Source organism: Cololabis saira, chromosome 1, assembly GCF_033807715.1.
Source record: "Cololabis saira isolate AMF1-May2022 chromosome 1, fColSai1.1, whole genome shotgun sequence".
NCBI classification, from domain to species: Eukaryota; Metazoa; Chordata; class Actinopteri; order Beloniformes; family Belonidae; genus Cololabis; species Cololabis saira.
In genome coordinates this window covers 34,046,486-34,066,679 of record NC_084587.1, presented here as the reverse complement: position 1 = coordinate 34,066,679, position 20,194 = coordinate 34,046,486, and the positions used below count along the sequence as shown (strand labels likewise).

Here is a 20,194-nt window from a genome sequence, read left to right as displayed (position 1 = left end):
TCCACCGGTTTCCACAGTGAGGGACAGTTAAAATTAGGTTTTGCATCGACATTTACCCTCATAAAAGGATCGATGGCCACAGTACGGACCCGGCAACTACATACGAGTCAGCGGTAAGTGACGTTATTTTTTTAATGTTATTTGTATTTGTCTACAAGTATGATCTTTGCATGGGCTAAGTATTTAGCTTAGCCCCGGAGCTGCCGGAGCTGCTCACGGACCAGACCAGTGAAGAGCCCCGGGCCCCGTGGCTTCAGTGTTCCCTAACGTGTGTTAGGTAACATCGGAGCTCTATTGGCGCTTTTCCACTAGTACCACCTCAGCTCGCTTCTACCCGCCACGCCCCCGTCTTGCGCTTTTCCACTGCGGGCCAAGGCGGGTGAAGCCGCGCCATGCCAATACTTTTTCTGTAACCATTCTGCCGAGGTTCTTTGCGGGCTGAGCTGGGACTATTTCTGACGTCACCACCCTCCACGCCACTGATTGGTCGGGGGTCGGGGCCGTCAGACGTTTGAATCAGGAAGCGGGAGTCAGCGCGAGAGCGACTCGCAGCGATTTTATTATAAAGCGCAAACGTCTGATCCAACTCTGAGGTGCAGATGTTCCAAAACCTGGTGGCTGAGGAGAGAATTAAAAAAGGGATGTAGACGGGCTGTTTTACTCTCAGCCGCTCGCGGCTCCAGCTGATTTCTCATCAGCGCCGACACGAACAAAGCGGTTGCACAATCGAATACGTCACAGCAGCTTCACCCCAACCCGCTCACTGCTCACCTGGCTGTGGGAAAACATACGGGGACAAAGCGGGTTGAGGCGAGACGAGGCGGGGCGGGACTAGCCGCGCTGAGAGATACTAGTGGAAAAGCCCCATATTAGTACCGTAATACATTTTTCTTCTGTTTATGGTTTCAGATCTTCCAAGCAATGCACCTGAAGCTGTTCAACGACACCTTCAGAAGATGCACAGTCCTTCCTTGAGCCAGCAATAGTGCATACATGTTATTTATATACAACTTATGTTCTTGTTTTTTTAACAATAAAGTTGCCATTTGTGAAAATTCAGTGTTGTGATTTCTTTACAGTTAACATGATTAATTTGTCTTGTAACATAAATGAAATTATGAGGAATATGAGTAAATAACTGGTGTACCTATTTAGAATTAAATTAAATCTTCCTGTGTGAATTAGTGTGAAGACGAGGTGACTAAAGGCGGATTTATGGTTCCGCGTTACACCAACGCAGAGCCTACGGCGTAGGGTACGCATCGATTTAACGCAGAACCGTAAATCAGCATTAAGATCCGTTTACACCGTGTCATAACTGCATGTGAGCCTCCGACTATCGCGTCGAGCTGCGTGACATCGGATGCTCTCTGTTCACACTGAAACCGTTAAACTCGCGGCCAGTTAGGACAGTCCAATACAAAAAAAAATAAAGCAATGGAATTTATTTTGTCGCCGAAGCTCTGTTGCATGGGACATGCTTTGTGTACGCAGCCGGCTCTTCTGGCCGGAGCGAGGCTTTGTTCCCTCCCCTGCTACACGTCATTCAGGCAGCCAATCAGCGCAGAGCCTCATTATCATAGCCTCCCCTCCCCTTAGAATGAAGCACAGAAAAAGGGGTTAGAAGCGGTAAAACTAGAGACATGGCCCACAGGCTGAATTTCTGATTTATGTAGAAAAAACAAGCTTTAGATTGTTTTTAAGACATTCAAGGCCTGTTTAAAATATACATTAAATGCCATAATAGGTCCCCTTTAAAGAAGTACATATTGTTATTTCACCTGTCACAGCGATCTGTGTGCTGGTTGGCGTATTTGGGAGGATGTCTAGAAGAGAAATTTTACTGTTGATGTGTTCCACTTGTTTACCATCTAAAAAAAGAGAGAAGAAGTTTTGGTAGGCCATTACCCATATAAGGCAACATTATGTACTGTTAGTTACATAAAACTGACCAGAAATAATCATGCAATAAATAAGATATAGCAAGAAAATATGCCATGTAGACATTCTACTGAATAACAGTGTCCTAACCAGTGGTATTATTTTTCCTTCTGGATTAACTATAAAACTATGGAGACACCTGAATACATGGTCTGAAACAATGGGCCATGATTGTTTACTTCATTAGATATATTAAAATCCATGTGACATATTAAGAAGGCCTAACTGGATTTCTGATCCACACATTGTACGCAGAGACTGTGAAAACTAAATAATGAAAACTAATAATGAAATAGAATATGAAATAAAATCAAAATATTAATATCAAAATAAGAGTAAATGGAAATAATATGCTAATTGTTTACAGAACAACAATGATGATCCCTTTTTTATGTGTAATTTAATTATTTCTGATCTGACACTGTAATCAATGAAATAAAGAGTTTAACGGTAGCCTACACCCAAAGTTATGTGTTGTTTTTCTCTTTTTTGGCACATAAACTCACCTTCTCCTTTATTTTCTGGGTCGAGACTTATAGTCTGACGATATTTTACTAGGAAGCCTTCAGGCTGGAAAAACAACAGTTGGGAAATCGTGAGAAACCACAAACACTTTGTCATAAAATCTGACACTCATCATATACTTGGAAATCAAAAATATCTCAATTTGACTTTATGTTTTTTAAAGGTGTCATGATTCAGTTAAGAGCTGTTCTCAGTGGACCTGAAGGTGCCTTGAGACGTTGGCGGCGCTGGATGACAGCATCCAGCATCATCGTTCAAAACGTAAGACTTAAACGATGGCATGCCTGATCAAATAGAAAAAGCTTGTTTCTCTTACCAACACCCGCATTATCTTAATGATTCCATCACTGAGGCTCGAATCTAACACAGCTGCTTTGACCTCAATGCTGAATTCTCCCTCCTTCATGGGAATAACGACAAAAGGTAAGGAACGTGTGGATTTAGGCCCTACTTTGACCTCCTGACGATATTTTCCACGCTTAGAAGCAACACTGCACACATGTGACTCCTCAATCAAATGCACTTGCACCTTGAAGATAAAACAAAGTTTTTTTTTTTTGTTAAATGGGGAGGGGAGATAGAAACCTTGTGTCATTACAGAATGAAATAAAGACATCTACATTCTTTCGTACTTCTGACTTACAGTGACGGGATCGGGAGTGTAGTTGTGAAGGACTGCTTTAATTTCAATCTGCTCTCCACGGACAGTTGAGGACGGCAGTCTGAGGTCAATGAAGAATTTCTTATTGACAATTATCTCCAATGGATCAGCTATACAGATACCTTCAAAACACAGCATAAGCAAGGCATTAACGAGGGAGATAAAGCCCCATAAAGTCAGCTGAATGAACTGGAAGTTGGTGTCTTTATCGAAAGTAAAGAAGCACAGTTAAAAGCAGAGGTGGGTAGTAACGAGTTACATTTACTTTGTTACATTTACTTGAGTAAGTTTTGGGAAATTTTGTACTTTTAGGAGTAGTTTTGAATCACTATACTTTTTACTTTTACTTGAGTAGATTTGTGAAGAAGAAACTGTTCCTCTTACTTCGCTACATTAGGCTACATTGAGCTGTTACTTTTCTTTTATCCCCTCCACGTACGCGTCAATCTCATGACATCACTGAGTGATTCTTTGGGAAAAGTGTTTGTTTTTGCATGTTTTGTCACTTATACACAGACTCAAACACACACAGAGTTTATATGAGTTCATGGGCTTGTTCTAGTTCTGGCTGCGGAGCCTGGTTAAAAAAGAAAAGTACAAATGCTTGACATTTTGTGCTACTTGTGCTTAATTTTTTTTTTAATGTTATTATTTTATTATTTATTAAAGTACTTGAATTTACTTTAATTTATTTAAGATTATTTTATAATTTTAAGCAATTTTTTATTTTTTATTCATTTTAATTTATTTTATTATTTTATTGATTTAATTTGCCTGAAGATGATTATTTTGTACTTTTGTCTGTTTGAATGTTCTGTTAAAAAAAATAAATCAGACATTACTGAACAGTTACTCAGTACTTGAGTAGTTTTTTCACCAAGTACTTTTTTACTTTTACTCAAGTAATTATTTGGATGACTACTTTTTACTTCTACTTGAGTCACATTATTCTGAAGTAACAGTACTTTTACTTGAGTACAATTTTTGGCTACTCTACCCACCTCTGGTTAAAAGACATTGTCATCAATGAATTCTCACCATGAGTTCTTGACAGACTGATGCCAGTGAAATGCCAGGTTGTGATTGCATCTTGCAAAGGAAAGCTTTTTGTCAATGATGTAGTTTGGCTAAAATGAAAAATGAGTCAGTGTTTTGAAATGTGAATGAAAAATCCTACTTTTTCTTTGCAGACATTTCTGCTTTGACTGCTAACTCACCAGTTGGGCTTCTCTTGAGGACAAGCAGGCAGTGTGACGTCTGACCACAACCAGCTTGCAGGAAACTTTGAGCGAGAAACAATGTCATTGACGTCAGTGTAACTGTTGTCATCTTCGTCACCTACATTTTTAGGAAATTGTTAGCTCTTTGGTTGTTTTAAGTCGTCTGTATGAATACAAATAACCACCTGATTTCTTATTCCATCACTTACTGCGAGCCAGTTGTAGATTTCCCTCTCTCCTCTCGGCTCGCTGTCTTTCCGTCTCCCTGCAGCAGTGCAGGAAGGCGATGACACAGGCCGGTCCAGCAGCAATGTACTCGCTGCGCCGCTCGCAGGTGTATGAAACAGGTGTGTCCCGCATGCCATCCAAACAACAGGTACGTTCCTCTTCGTTTCCATATTGACTCACTGCAACAAAATATGGTTGTGAGAGTCAGAGCTGAATATGTTTGTCAGGTAATTCAACACTGTGGTTCTTACACAAGCTGGTTGTGACGTTCATCATTGCAGTGGCTCGTTTCTTTCTACTGGAGGGCAGACATTTCAGCTCTAGAAACATAACACGGAGGTCAAAATAGAGTCAATCAAGATGAAAATGTTATAGTGTTAATCAGTTGGATTGATCAAAAAACAAAGAATATAATGAGCCGAGTTTGTCTGTTTCATTTGAACTAGTTTATGAAGCACATCTCAGCCCTAGCATTACTTAACACACAGTTTTGGATCATCTCATCTGTTTTAAAAAGATAGTTGTCTCTCAAAGACACATTGTGCAGACCCAAATCAAAAACATAATATATATTTAAAAAAAGCACAGACTCAAACTTAATCGCGACTACCACGTGCTCCTCTAAACTCTCCCAGGTTTTATCTCGTGACTGAAACTAAGAGAATTTGTGAGTGCTGGAAGAAAACGAATTGAAACTTAAGAAAATACAGTCGTCACCTAGTCTATAAGGAGTCCCAGAAGCTATATTGGACTCAAACAACAGCCCAGCATCGTAGAAGACACTCATACTGTTCTTCCCTCCACCGGGTGTGCAGCCTGTGTCATGCTTCTCTACAGTGTCCCAGACCTGCAGGATGGAATCAGTCGTATACAAAAACAGACATAATAGAAAAGATTTGAAACAACATGCTAGTAAACCTATACACTGAGTGCATGAAGTAAGAATATATGCGCTTTGAACAGTTTGAATACAGTGCGTTTTTTTTAAGAACACAAGGTTACCCGTAGCCTATACAATTTTACTATACAGTCACAGTTTATTTTTACAAAAGAAACATCTGTTGTTTCTTCAATCCTAGCACAGTTTTCTCTTAAAATCCAGGGCGAAAGTAAAAAGAAAAAGAAAACAAAAAAACTATTTTAAATGCACTTTAGCCAAATTATGCCCACAAACACCAGATGGGAGGAGTATTGCAGAAACATATCCTAGGTGAGCCAGAGGTACAGATACTGTAGATTACAAATATCACCTTTTTTTGTGTGAGGCGGCGCTTGTTGCTCAGGACGAAAACACCTTTGTCAACGGCAGCCAGTCCCACTGTGGCTTTTGGATCGCCTGTGATTTTCAGAGCAAACATCTTGCGAGGTTCATAAACTGGAGTAGGCCTCAGTGGTGTCAGCGTCAGCTTCACAGAAAGTAAACATTTTTATGAAAGTAGACATTTTTATGCATAACAAACTGCATAAACATGCGATTTAGTTTTATGACCCCCCCCACAAGTGGATTGAAGCTGCCCACATAAACTCTACTTGTTGAGTGATTTCTGCCTCACCGAGCCCATGCAGGAGTCTTTCACATCCACCCAAACAGAGTCAGACACCACTTCTTTATCATTTGGATGGTAGTAGGCTATGATGCGGAATGATGGAAGCATCTCCTTGGTAATGGGGACTATTATAGATATTATTACTTGTCTCTGTACTTTGAAGCGGCCATATTTCACCAGCTGACCTCTGCTTAGGATCTATGGATGGAAAAACATAAGCTGCAGCACACAGATATGAAGCATTTACATATACACCTTTGACACAAGATTTCTCACCAGGTATGTAATGTCGTTTTCCTGATTTTCCTGCTTGTTGAGGATTAAGTCCATTTTTAGGTTTTCTCCTACTCTTGCTTCAGCTGTAGAAAGCCCTGCAGAGACATCCCACTTTTCATAAATACTCTTAAACAAATGCGTTATTTGACATCACTACATTTACGACATAAGGCCAATACCTATGTGGATGTAGCTGTTGCTGTTGGAGGAATATGGTAGAGCCGTCATGCTGGCCGATGCTTGCCTTTCAGACGAATAACGAGGATCTTTGGTCTTCGCCTACAATTAAACACATGTAATTATAGTCAGACACATTTTTATTTTATTGCATTTAGAATTGATATATTACATTTTTCACATTAATTTACTTGTATAATCAGTCTAACCCCTTTAATGACACTCTCCAGTCTCATTCAGCTCCGCTGCCACGAAGAACAGTTCAGAGTCCAACATCAAGTTGTTTCTACCATTGTCCTTTACACTTTACAATAATTCTACCTTCTGTGACAAATAATTACACCTGCATGTGAAAATATGTCCCTTCTTGCACTGCCAGAGTTTATATTTATTGTATTCTTCTGTAAATTAATTGCATATATATATACAGTATACATACAGCTACAACCGTGCAAGCGTGGGGAGACACACTAAAACATACCTAACATACATGTTTTTTGGACTGTGGGAGGAAATGTACAATGTACAAGGGGAGAACATGCAAACTCCACACAGAAAGCCTCCTGCCAGACCCAGGACAGGAACCTTCTTGCTTTGTGGCAACATTACTAACCATTTCCATTGTTTTCTATCTTATATTTCTAAATAAATATTTAATATCTTAAGTAAGTAAGTAAGTAAAATTTATTTATATAGCACTTTTCGTAGATACAATCACAAAGTGCTTTACATCAGGGATAAAATGCGGTAGAATATAAAACACACAATAGCACAACAACAACAGGTAACTTCACAGATGCCCAGGGAAACATCAACATCAGGGGAAAGCCTGTCTAAAGAGATATGTTTTAAGTTCTCTCTTAAAACTGTCAGTGGACTCAATGCTGCGTAAGGTCAGTGGAAGTGCATTCCAGAGGCGAGGGGCACTGGCCTGGAAAGAGCAGTCACCTCGCGTTTTAAAACGGGTGCGGGGGACCATCAAGAGTTTTTGATCTGATGACCTTAATGAACGTGAGGGAGAGTAAGGTCTCAGCAGTTCAGCAATGTACACGGGAGCTTGATTATTTAGGGCTCTAAAAGTAAGTACTAAAATCTTAAAATGAATCCTAAAATTAACTGGTAGCCAATGTAAAGAGTATAAAATCGGGGTAATATGATCCCTTTTCCTTGTTCCAGTTACGATCCTTGCTGCCGCGTTCTGCACAGTCTGAAGGCGATTTACAGCCTTTTTGTTAAAACACATAAAAAGAGAGTTGCAATAATCAATGCGAGATGACACAAAGGCATGAATTATCATTTCAATTTCAGTTTTTGAGATCATAGACCTCAGTTTAGCAATATTCCGGAGATGATAAAAGCAATTCTTCACCAACTGTTTACAGTGGTGATCCAGGGACATGTCCTTATCAAACACAACTCCTAGGTTACGTACGCTAGGTTGGGCAGAGGGACCTAAATGACCTAAATGCTGCTTTATGAGGGGAATAGCGGCATCTGGGGCAATAATCAGTGTTTCCGTTTTAGCGGAGTTCAGTTGAAGGAGATTGTTATTTAGCCATTTTTTGATGGCAGTCAAGCAGGCTATTAAGTTATCTAATTTGTGTAGCTCTGTTCGCTTGAAGGAGCAGTAGAGCTGAATATCATCAGCATATAGATGATAAGAAACATCACTGAAATCACTGATAATCTGTCCAATAGGGGTCATGTAAAGTAAAAAGAGTAAAGGGCCAAGGACTGATCCCTGTGGGACCCCACAGGCTAGCTTTGTCGGGTCAGATAGGAACTCATTGACATGGACCAAAAAACTCCTGTCAGTCAAGTAGGACCGGAACCAATTTAAGACGGTACCAGAAATCCCAAAAGTGTCTCTGAGTCTATCTAGTAAGATTTTATGATCCACCGTGTCAAATGCAGCGGTGAGATCTAAGAGTACCAGAACTGTAAATTGACCAGAATCTGCTGCCATCAGGACATCGCTTGAAACTCGAGTTAGAGCAGTCTCAGTGGAGTGCTTTTTCCGAAAGCCTGATTGGAAGGAGTCAAAAATAAGATTTGCATCCAGGAAGGCATTTAATTGTTCAGCTACTACCTTTTCCAGGATTTTAGCTAGAAGAGGGAGCTTTGAAATGGGCCTATAATTTTTTAAATCAGCAGGATCCAAGTTTGGTTTCTTTAATTTAGGTTCCACTGCTGCCTGTTTAAAGGAGACTGGGACAACACCAGTTTGGAGAGATTTATTTATAATCTCTACAATGCAGGGGCCGATAGAGCTAACAGTTTTAAGGTACAGTGATGTCGGGAGTATGTCCAGCGGGCTGGAGGACGGTGTCATGGTGGCCAGGAGCACACTGATGTCTGGCAGTGAGACCAAAGAAAACAAGGACCATTTACATTGAGGAAGCAGAGAAGTACAAGGATTTAAAACAGTTTGAGGAATATTGGCCCTGATGTCATTAACTTTGTTTACCATAAAACTGGCAAAAACATTACAATCAGTTGCGGAAGAGACTGAGGCCACTGGGACATCAGGGGATGTAATAGAGCTGATGGTATCAAACAGAAATTTAGGATTTCTCTTATTACGAGAAATAAGATGGGCAAAGTAAGCAGCTCTAGCGTTTTTTAACAAGTTGTTTAAAGCAAATCTCAGATCCTTGAGGTACAGCCTGTGGACCTCAAGCTTCGATGCTTTCCACAGCCGCTCTGCCTTGCGGCAGCTTCTCCTGTGGTTTTTAATCTCTTCATTTATCCAAGGGCAAGGTTTCCTAAGAGAGGTGGATCTTGCTTTAATTGGAGCTACTTTATCAAGAACTGACTTGCATCGAAGATTAAAACACTGTACCAGTGAATTCACATCATTATCATCATCATCATTGATTGAAGCGGGCTCAGCATCAAACAGGGAAATAAAGCTGTCAACAACAGGCTGATTAATAAAACGTTTCTTTCCCTGGACAATACATGACGGGTGCTTTTCAACATATGCCATATCAAAGGAGATACAGCTATGGTCACTGACAAGAGATTCTTCCACATGTAGATTTTCAACCATCAATCCATGTGAGAAGACAAGGTCCAGTGTATGTCCTTTTAAATGTGTAGAACCAGAGACATGTTGCACAAAATTAAAAGACTCAGTGATATTTAAAAGCTCAGTAGCAGTCTTAGATGACTGATCATCTATATGAATATTAAAATCACCAATAATAAGCACCTTATCCAATTTGATAATAGAAGATAAAAGTTCAGTGAAGTCAGATAAAAACCCACTAGCTGAGCCAGGAGGGCGGTAAATTAAAATACAATAAAATGGGTTGTGTTCATTTATCTTGGTCACTTGAAGCTCAAATGAGGGGAAAACGTCAGAGTTCACCAGCCTAATTTTGAGGCGTTCACGGAAAACCACCGCGAGCCCCCCGCCACGTCCAGTGAGACGAGGAGTGGCAACGAACGAGTATCCCGGGGGACACAGCTCCCTGAGGTGGATGAATTCCCCCTGCCGCTGCCAGGTTTCAGACAAGAACAGGAAGTCAAGATTTTCCTGGATCAGCAAGTCATGCAGGACAAGTGATTTGTTTGCAATGGAGCGTGCATTCAGTAAGGCCATCTTGGACCGTGAAGGCACCATGACGTCACCGCCAGCTGACTGAGTTCCTACGGCTGACAGACAGCTGATCCGCGGAGCGATGACACGCCGTGGGCAAAAGTTGCGGTAAACCTGGCAGTACCGGGGTATAGGCTGAGGGTCGTTTTCCTCCTCGGGTACTTGCAAGGAGATGGGACGCAGGTAGCTCGTAAATTCCTCCCGGCCATACCTGGGAAAGAGCCGCCTGCTCCGCCTCAGCCACACCTGAACGCCGGCCCTGGATCCACGTTTCCGCAGTCTTCTCCGGAGTGGAGGCAGCAGCAGCCCCCCGAGTGACAAGTCAGCGCAGACAGACGGGGGAGGTAAGAAGTTGTAGCCCCACTTTGCACTGAACTGTTCCATAGAGTTCCTGATTTGAAGCAGCGTGGTCCGATCATAGCACAGGCTGGATGTGCAGATTGATGGGGCCAGTGAAAGTGTCAGGACATAGATTAATTTAAGGAGATGAGACGCCGAGGCAGCGGCCGTGCCAGTCACAGGCGCCATGCTGATCTTCTGATATATGAGGACTTTTCTTTTTAATAGTTGTCTTCTTGGGCTTGCCATTGCTGCACACTACAGTGTGTAATGTCCTATTTTTACACCGCTTGGCAGTTCGGTGACTCTACAGGATTTATCACAATCATTTTAAAGTTGAAATCAGAACCTCTTCTCATTTGTTTCTTCACTTGCCTACTTTGAGTCACTTTGTTCAGGGGAAGGTGGCTCAATCGGTAGAGACCTGAAGGTCAGTGGTTCGAGCCCTAGTTCCTCCTGTGTCCACCAAAGTGTCCTTGGGCAAGACACTGAACCCCCAGTTGCTCCCGGTTGTCAGGCCAGCGCCGTTGTATGGTAGCTCCGCGAACAACCGGTGTGTGAATGTATGAATGTCTGCAGTGTGACGCGCTTGGGGCTGTAGGAGTACAGCTGGAAAGTGCGATACAAGTGTAAGCCATTTGTTCATGATCTAACCATCTTTCTGAATCCCTCAAAATGCCCTGGCATTGTTATGGCATTATGTCTGCAGCTCCAGTTGTAAAGGTCACGTTCAGGTTGCTGGCTCTGCACCAGCAGCTGTTGTGGGGGTAACAGTCTAGGTGTTTAAAAGTGTAGTTCCCCAATATAGGGCATTTTCAACTTTTTAAAATATATATATAAATGACATCCATTTAATTTATAGTACTTTTTTAGTTAAAAATGCATTTTTTCTGTCACTTTGAGAGAGGATGCTACGAGTTTTGACAAAATAACTTAAAAAAAAGGCAATCTTAAGTTTATCTTACATGACTGTTCAGTTATACAAAATGTAAATAAAACTGATGAAATTATTCCAGTTGTCCCAACGTACTGTGATTGTCAATGTCTGTAGATTTTCCATCGTATTGATAGAAAGCCTTGCCATGCCGTTAGCTGAGGTGACGCCCTGAACCCCTTGTGCATCAGTCACCACTGCAACACCTTGTGCCGGAGTGTCGTCGGGATGCGTTACTTCAACCTACGGTCCAAAAAACAAAAAGATTATAAACAACTGTCTCATAAAAACTTACATACATTCTTACTCTAGTAGATTAAAAGAGGAAGTGATTTTAAAGTAGTATTCTTAAAATACTACTAAAAGGTGTTTCAGCTCAGAATCTATGTATCACATCAGAAAGCAGTTCTATGTGATTGGAGAATTCAAGTCTGAATTTCAGCAATGTAACACTATGTTTTATTGTAATATGAATGCAAGTGTAATGATATACTTTACCAGAACATCAAAAGACATCCCTGCTTTGAAATATTTGGGTGTTTTTTTGAAGTTGATGGAGTAAGGGGATGTGACAACCTGAATTCCCCTCAGCTCTGCCTCTACCATCTCACTCCCTGTCCAAATTATAACACAACGTTGTTATTATCCGTCAAAGGTCAACAGACACAAATACACTAAACACAATCTGAACATCAACATGCTTCATATGAATGCAGTATTTTTTTCTCTCCCCTCAGCTCTTTTCCAGCACGTTTCCTCCTTTTTCTCATTCCTACCGTTGTCTGTCAACACAGTGACGATCAGAAATATGGAGCTTCCCACTAGATCTGTGATGTTTTCAAAGATCTGTGTGATGTGCTGTCTCTTCAGTGTCATGGCTCCCTCTCCTTCCTCAATCTAATGAAACGTCATGAAAAATAAACCTCAATGTACAAACCAAACATTCATAAAAGTGAGCAAGTTTTTAAGATGCAACAAAAATGTCCATATTTAATTTGTTAATTAGTTCGAACCTTTATTTAAGAAACACATGAACAAAGGTGGGGAGTTCTAATCTCCAAATTCATTGTACCGTATTTTCGCAACCATAAGGTGCACATAATTTTATTTTTTTTTTTCTAAAATGTGCCGCCCGCCCAATGAAACGGTGCGCCGTTTCTATTACCTGCATTGCGGTAATGTGAGGCGGAGCCACCATGAGAACGGTAAAGGGAGAAGGGGGCGTGTGAAGCACCCGTGAGTTGCGGCTGAGCCGACTGAAAGCAGTAGCGCTGGCGGAAGAAATGAAAATTTAACATTTTCATGGACCGTCCGTCCTGGTGCTTTCGCTTCATGAAACGGTGCCAGCGCAGCAGCAGCGCCCGGCGGATTATATGGAAAAGATGGAGAGCTTCCACTCATTCTGCAGCCGACACATCCCCGACATGGACGAGGTGCCGCTCATGTTCCACATCCCGGTGAATCACACGGTGGAGTTAACGGGGACCACCGCGGGGGAGCGGACCGGGTCCAGCCCGGGGGAGCGGACGGGGAGCGGACCGGGACCACTGCGGTCGGGATCCGCACAACGGGGTATGTGAAGTCGTCATTTACTGTTGTGCTTGCCTGCCACGCTGATGGAGAGAAATTGTATGGTGATTTTTAAAAGAAAAACGTTGCCTAAAGAGACTTTTCCAGCCGGAGTCATTATAAAGGCAAATGAAAAGGGCTGGATGGATGAAGAGATGATCGAGTGGCTGAGGCAGGTTTATGTGCGGCGACCCGGTGGTTTTTTAAAATTCTTTAATGCGGAAACAGAAGATGAAGACTTTGAAGGGTTTGATTGATGTGAAAAGTGAAATAAAATATGAAACTAAGTTTTGCTCCCACTCTATTTTTAAATAAGCACACTGCTTGTGTGTGTTCTGCAGTGCGTGTGTGTTTTGCGGCGTGCGTGTGTGCAGCTCCGTCTGTGTTGACTGCGCCTTTTGGGTCGGTGCGCCGAATGGTCGTGAAAGTAGATTTAGATTTTTTTTTTAAAAGACATCTAGATTGTGATGCCAGCAACAAGATAATGCATTCCTTGATTGGTCACATTTACAGAACTGATATTCTTTCAGGAAAATTTCCCCCAATGTCGTCAGAAAACGTGAGGTAATGTCACACACTCTGGTTTCTGTCTGTGAGTTAACCTGAAAAGTTCAAATGGCTTTCACAAGCACAGTTTCTCCTCCTCTCATTTGACTTATAATTAATACAATAGTGGGGCAGTAGTGGCATGAGCACCCTTTAGAAATGTTTTCAGACGTTTTCTTGTTATACCTAGTTGCTGGGGAGCTGAGGGGTTTGATTACTGAAGGTTTTGGAGTCCAATTAAACATACAATTTCAGCTATAAAATAATCCATGGTCATTGTCTGAACTCCTCATTATACATGAAGCATTTTTAGTAGGAAGCATCTGTGGTGTGCTGTTTCTGGATGAAAATGAAAAGATTAATACGTCATATATTGAAATATTTGTTGGATTTTGGGAATTTTCCCAACTGGAAATGGGGTTTGTGTGTGGGCAGTTGGCTATCATTTGTCTGTTTCTTTATTACATTATTACATCAGCTCGGCTAAAAGGTCAAGCTTTTATCTTTACAAATCTTTTACTGCATGTCTGAAATAGAAAACAAATGCTAGAGGCAGAAACATGAAAGATAACCAACTGGCATGTGCAGACAACGCTGAAGGAGTGTGAGTATGTACCAACACTCTTTGAAGTGAGCTGGGAAAACTCTGCTTTTGATCCTGATGCAAAACACCAAATACTCCGTAGGCTGACCCATCCACCGGTTCACCGAACAGATACCTAAAACCACAAGGGTCGATATTTCCATATGCTCAGTGGACAGAATGGAAAGAAGAAAAACACCTTACACAACTCTGATCAATCTACCAGTGAGGGTGTCAAACGCTTTCTTTCTTTCAGATAAAAGAAAAACTTCACATACGTAGCTTTGATGTCAATATGGAGTTCTTCGCTGTCCACAAAGAAGAATGAGCGCTGATGCATCAATGTCACATCAAAACTGGGCAGCACTGAAACATTTATCACATTGTATCCAGGGTTTTGCAAAAGCTTTTGAAACTTTCTCATACAAGATGGCTTTTTATTCAACTCACCGTAATCTTTGACCTCAAACTGTGTGGAGTATTTCATGTGTGGAATGCTGCGGAACTTCACTCTTATTTTCCAAACTCCAACGCTACAAACACACAGAGGAGGTGGTGAGTGACAATGACACTGCAATGCATGTCCTGGAAATGCAGACATTTTTAATTAAAAGGCTAATTCTGCAATAGTATAGGTGGGATAAGTGGGCTGTTTTCATTTTTTTTATGCCTAAAATCCTCTGAAATATCACCAAATTGAGCTTAAAAATCACACGAACTCAGAGAAAAACAATTTACTACCAGTTAATTACGCAAATTATATTCACAAATGAAGTTTTCCTAATGTATCCGAGGATAGGAACGCTGAAGTAATAGAAAGGCAAGCTTTTGGTTACGTAGACAAGTTAAAATCAAATACATTTTGCTCTGTTGAATATAAGCTGGATAACCGTAGGCTTCACTATTGGTCCCTTCTTATTTTTAAAAGTTGTACTTACTGTCAGTTAGGTTTGATGAAACGTTTTCAGGAACTTACAAGGATGTGTTCATGTACTTTTTGGTGTATTCAAAGATAAATTGGTAAATGAAAGGAAATCAAACTTCATGCAAACAACAAAAAACTAAACGTTATTAAAATATGCTCACTAAGCTCAACAGCCCCCCATTCAAATGTAGACCAGATGTATCTGGTAAAGCCTGGAAGTAAAGTTACTATAATAATTTTAGATTTCTGTGGTGCCTTTAACACAATCAATCATTTGCAACTATAAGGAAAGAAAGCAAGCTTAGGAAAAAGCAGACTATAATTATCAAATGGAGTAGAGCTTGGATTTAATCTGTTTTGAAAAAAGAACTATAAAACAAACAAACAAAAAACTGAACTAACCCCTGTAACTGAGCAATTTACATCAGAGGTAACATATCATATGATGGACTGGGACAGCTCCGCGCATTGTCACGGTGACGGTGCGATTGTTGGCGCCAGCAGAAATGCAGATAACTTGTACAGAGAACAGTCTCAGGACATTGTGGGCCGGTGCCAGCAGAACCATCTCCAGGACAATGGGAGCTGCTATCTGTAGCCTATACAAGAACATGAAATAAAATACTCACCTGACAACTTCAGCAAGTTTGAAATCTCCAGAGTACATTCCCGACTTCAGAGAGACTAAATCTTGTGCTAAAATGATGCCTTCAGGTGTCTAAAAATAAATTAAAAAAAGATTTAAATTACCCTTTGCAAAAAATCACAGCTTCACACACATTATTAATAATCACTTCTTCACACTAACCTAAAGTAGCGTGTTATTTGTAGTTACAGCACAATAACTAACTGCAGTGCTATGTAAAACCTCAAGCGACAGATATTTGTCTTGCATACATTCAGAAGTCTTACAAGCAATTGGGAGACAGAAGCTAAACTAATGCACATTTAGTAGACATTATGACACATTTCATCAATATTGTATACAGGTTTGTGCATAATAATGATAAATACATTACCAAAAAGTCAATTGCAATAGAAGCATCCATTTGGTTTGATGTAGTTCTGTCGACAGGCTCCATCCTGGGTGTCAGTGCAAATACCCTGTAATACACTGAAAGACAGATTTCTTTCACTTAAAATACTTTTACACTCACATCAGCAGAAATGTAGTTTTACACTACTTTATAGAACTTTTCAATGACTTTGAAAAAGAAAACCTCATTAAAATCGTTTTATTCACTCCAGTAATGTAATGTCCCGATTCTCGACCTCATTGCAGTGCAGGTTTCAAACGGCAATGGCAAAAGACAACAGTAGTTTTTTTGTTGATTTTAAACTTCTTGTTTTCTTTTCTGTTATGAATCAGTTCTGGATTTTATTCTGAAAGTGGCTGCTCTTCCTTCCCTCCACCATCTCATTCAGAATGTGCTCCTCCTAATTATTCCCATCTGGGTTTTCTCAGCCACGTGTCTATATGTTGTTCTGTCTTTCCTCATTCCTCTGCTAGTCCATTGTCATTCTGTTGGACGTTCCCTGTGCTCCTGTTGTGCTTCCCCCTCACTCTGCCCACCTTCACTCACTGTTTTTTGCTGTTTGTTTTGCCCTACCTCGGACTGCTCTCCGTTCAAATCTGAAGCACTTTTTTACTCCAACCTCCCAGTCTCCTGCTTTTATGTCCTACACCTGCAATCCTGACATGCTACCTATAAGACACTGCCTTTCAGTAAATAGTTGGAGACTTAAAAGGAAGTCCTTAGAGGAATATTAAAGGCTGAATGCATGTTTTCTTTGTGGAAAACCTTTCAGCACCACTGTTGTATAAAAGATGTGTGGCTGCGTAATGTTGTCAATTGAAGTAACAGGAAATACATATTGTGTTGAACGCTGTCAATTCTCGCTTACTTAATGGTAGATCGTGAAAAACCAAGAAGAAGATTTCTGGTTCAACTACGGCATGGTTCTTTCTGTATGGAGTTTACCTTTTGTCCCTGTGCTTGTGTTGGTTTTCTCTGGGTACTCTGGCTTACTCCCACCATCAACATGTATGTGAGGTGGGTTGGGGATTTTAAATTGCCCACAGGAGTGAGTGTGTATGATTGTTTGTCTGTATGTGGCCGTGCGATGGACTGGTGACCCATCCAGGGTGGACCCCTGTCTTTCACCTGAGCATGGGTAGGCTCTAGCTAGCAGGTCCCCGTAACCACGACTTGGAATAAGCAGGTAAAGATAATGGATGAATCTCTCATTGCTTGGTTTTGTAAGAGCATGTGAGTTCTGGAGGCATCATTAAGGAAAATTCACTGTGTCTGAGTGAGGGAGCATACTCAATAAAGATCCTTTTGATGGTAAAGGTCTCTTTAGAATTAACAGGAAATGCAAAAAAGCAAAGGTTCTGCATATTTCTAAGCAGTATTGGGTTACTGGACGGACTTACCTTTGCTGTTGGGTGTGTAGAGCGTCTTGTCTGTCTGGATGAAGATGTAGCCAGATTGAAAGGACACTAAAACAACTTTCTCCAGTGTTACATCTGGGAAATAAGCTTGAAGGTAAACATACTGCTTTGAGTTGGGATCTTGACTAAAGTCTCCAGAGGGGATCTGAAATCAGAATGAGCAGACGGACGTTATAATAACGATTACAAAAAAAGATGTGGACTTTACTGTATACAAGAAACGTGTTGTTATTATACTTATACAGTATATATTATATAGTTATTATATAATTATATTATACTTTGTGTTTGTTTGCTTCTCCTGATGTTTATAACCATAATTGAAAATTATTAACAACTTCAAAAAAGGCTTTAAGCCAAGCTTTGTAAAAATAACACTTCTGATCTCATCGGGGCATTTCTTTTGTTGATCTGATCTGTTGACAAAAAAGCTACTGACATGGCTGGCACCTCTCGTAATACCACATTGTCCCACTTGGGGCACTCTTCGCTTGTTATTTTTTCTTTCTTTTTGTTCAAATATTAAATCATGCTTTTTATTTCTCCTGTGTGATGTTTTAATATGTCTGTAAAGCACTTTGAGTCACCTTGTTGTTGAATTATGCTGCACAAATAAACTTGCCTTGCCAAGTGCCAACCATGTAACTTCTGGGTTGAGGCTCATGCAGAACTAAGTTAGTAGCAGTTCCTCTACTGACCGATAGCTGGCTGCAAAAGCAAGTCCACTGACCTCAATTGTAAAATGACCAACTTTAGAGCAGAGATAAACATATTTCATATTTACGGGCTGGTTCAAAAAAACTGTTTTGGTCTCAATTGTTTGATTTCACAGCCATGACTATTCTGTTTTTGTTTTATTTTCTTTTATTTAGCCTGTCAGTCAATATGATTTTATGACAGTTAGCCTCATCCATAACCATACCTAGCATGACAAAACAGTCACTCGTTTATATTGACCCTGCGTAGGCTAAAGTAATCTCTTAATTTTGCCATCGAGTCAACATGTTAAACAATATATTCTGATTTAAATATCTGCTGAAGGTAAAAGATAACTTTGATTGCCATACAGGCAGTACTCGAGTTGTAAAAAAAAATCAGGGGGGATGGTGGATTTTATCATATGGGGACAGATAATTTGTGCTGATTACAAATAATATAATATATTACAAATAATAGCACTGACCAAAAAACCTGCAGAAATACTGCAGGAATGACATAGCAGCAGTTAAATGCAGCCTTCTGTAAGCTTTAAATATCCACTGGGCTTACATCAAATACATCAAAACACAAAAATAAAAACAGTTTTCTGAACTTAATATGCCTCTGTCCTTCACAGGATAAGTAAAATGGATCACTGCAAAAACTCAAAATCTTAACAAGAATATTTGTCTTATTTCTAGTTAAAATGTTTCATTTTAGTAAAAAAATCTCATCACTGGAAAAAACAACAATTTTCTCCTGTTTCAAGTAGATTTTCACTTGAAATAAGTAGAAAAATCTGCATGTGGAACAAGATTTTATTGCTTGTAATGAGAAGATAAATATTGTCCCATTGGCAGATTTTTCCTACTTATTTCAAGTGAAAATTTACTTGAAACAGGTGAAAATTATCAAATATGTTATTTTTCTGGTGTTATTTTTCTGGTGATGACTCTAAATGTTGAAATAGCAGTAAAACCACATTAATTGATGAAATGACATAAGGGAAGAAGAGGGGGGATGATTTTGACCGTTTTTATTTCAGGGGGGATGCCATCCCCCCTCATCCCAGCTTGCTGAGCTGCACCCCGTACAGAAAAAGAGGCTTCAAAAACAGCTCTCCAGAAACCAATGGGTCACATGACCTAATGCTTGATCCATTGTTTTTTTACACCCACCAAAAAATTCACATGATTTTTTTTGTGATATGCTGCTCCCATGTGGTCAGAAGAGGTATTCTCATTTACAGTGGTTTTAAAAACTTTGGAATATTTTACACTAAAAGAAGATACAGTTTACAATTTTGGAGTTACCGTGATTTTCCCAAATTCTTGGAACTGGTTTGCAGTGTTAAGAGTCACAGTTGTGAATGCCAGTCTTTGAGCTTTGGTGGGATAATTCATTGCAGCAATTGTGACTGTGAAGTTACTTTGGGGGCAGTCTTGACACTCCAGAAAGATATTTTCTGGTGTTCCAACTCGTAGCAAGTTGGGGGCGGACATCACCTTCCTGTAGAGGAGACGTGACAGGGAAAGAAACAGTTTCAGTGACTGCGACAGAAGCACACTGCTGTTTACCACTGCCTCACTGAGAATCTGAGCACTGACAATTGACCTTCGTTTAGTTTTTCACAACAGCTGTTTGAATCTGTTAAGGTTTCTGTTTATTCAGTTTGCAAAAGAGAGACATTTCCAGGATCCTCAACAGCATCAGTTCAGAGTCAAAACAGAATTAGTGATCCATTAATTATTTTGGCTAAAATCCAACACTCAAATCAATATAATGTTTCATTGCTGTTCTGGACGCTGAACCCTTTGAGCAAACTCTGTGGTGACAGCACTGAATTATGCTACTAAAACTGCAAAGTGGACCACCATTCCTTATCTGTATGACACAAATTGAACTGGAATCAAGTTTTTGATGTTCAGTTTGCCCATCAGTATATTTTCAATTAATTGCAAATGA

The 20,194-nt window shown here is 40.3% G+C and overlaps 1 protein-coding gene across 6 annotated transcripts in view; it reads right to left on the bottom strand.

Annotated features, from left to right (window-relative positions):
* Positions 1–20,194, bottom strand: part of LOC133443784 (complement C3-like) — a 35,278-nt gene that overhangs the window by 14,223 nt on the left and 861 nt on the right. For 3 of the 6 annotated variants that reach the window (XR_009782692.1, XM_061721020.1, XM_061721010.1), the window contains exons 2-24: positions 19,543–19,738; positions 17,513–17,675; positions 16,095–16,189; positions 15,705–15,793; positions 14,601–14,683; positions 14,429–14,516; positions 14,184–14,286; positions 12,229–12,349; positions 11,951–12,066; positions 11,549–11,695; positions 6,578–6,677; positions 6,399–6,493; positions 6,129–6,320; positions 5,826–5,981; positions 5,293–5,422; positions 4,827–4,895; positions 4,557–4,754; positions 4,345–4,465; positions 4,166–4,254; positions 3,110–3,249; positions 2,783–2,995; positions 2,448–2,511; positions 1,782–1,871 (exon numbers count right to left, since the gene is read on the bottom strand). Coding sequence is in view for 5 of the 6 variants with exons in the window: in XM_061721020.1 (XP_061577004.1) it covers positions 1,782–1,871; positions 2,448–2,511; positions 2,783–2,995; positions 3,110–3,249; positions 4,166–4,254; positions 4,345–4,465; positions 4,557–4,754; positions 4,827–4,895; positions 5,293–5,422; positions 5,826–5,981; positions 6,129–6,320; positions 6,399–6,493; positions 6,578–6,677; positions 11,549–11,695; positions 11,951–12,066; positions 12,229–12,349; positions 14,184–14,286; positions 14,429–14,516; positions 14,601–14,683; positions 15,705–15,793; positions 16,095–16,189; positions 17,513–17,675; positions 19,543–19,738 (2,858 nt within the window). In the remaining variant the exon portion in view is untranslated. Of the gene's footprint in view, positions 1–1,781; positions 1,872–2,447; positions 2,512–2,782; positions 2,996–3,109; positions 3,250–4,165; positions 4,255–4,344; positions 4,466–4,556; positions 4,755–4,826; positions 4,896–5,292; positions 5,423–5,825; positions 5,982–6,128; positions 6,321–6,398; positions 6,494–6,577; positions 6,678–11,548; positions 11,696–11,950; positions 12,067–12,228; positions 12,350–14,183; positions 14,287–14,428; positions 14,517–14,600; positions 14,684–15,704; positions 15,794–16,094; positions 16,190–17,512; positions 17,676–19,528; positions 19,739–20,194 lie in introns of those variants that run through there. The other 3 variants (XM_061721028.1, XM_061721038.1, XM_061721052.1) reach the window with 3 other exon arrangements.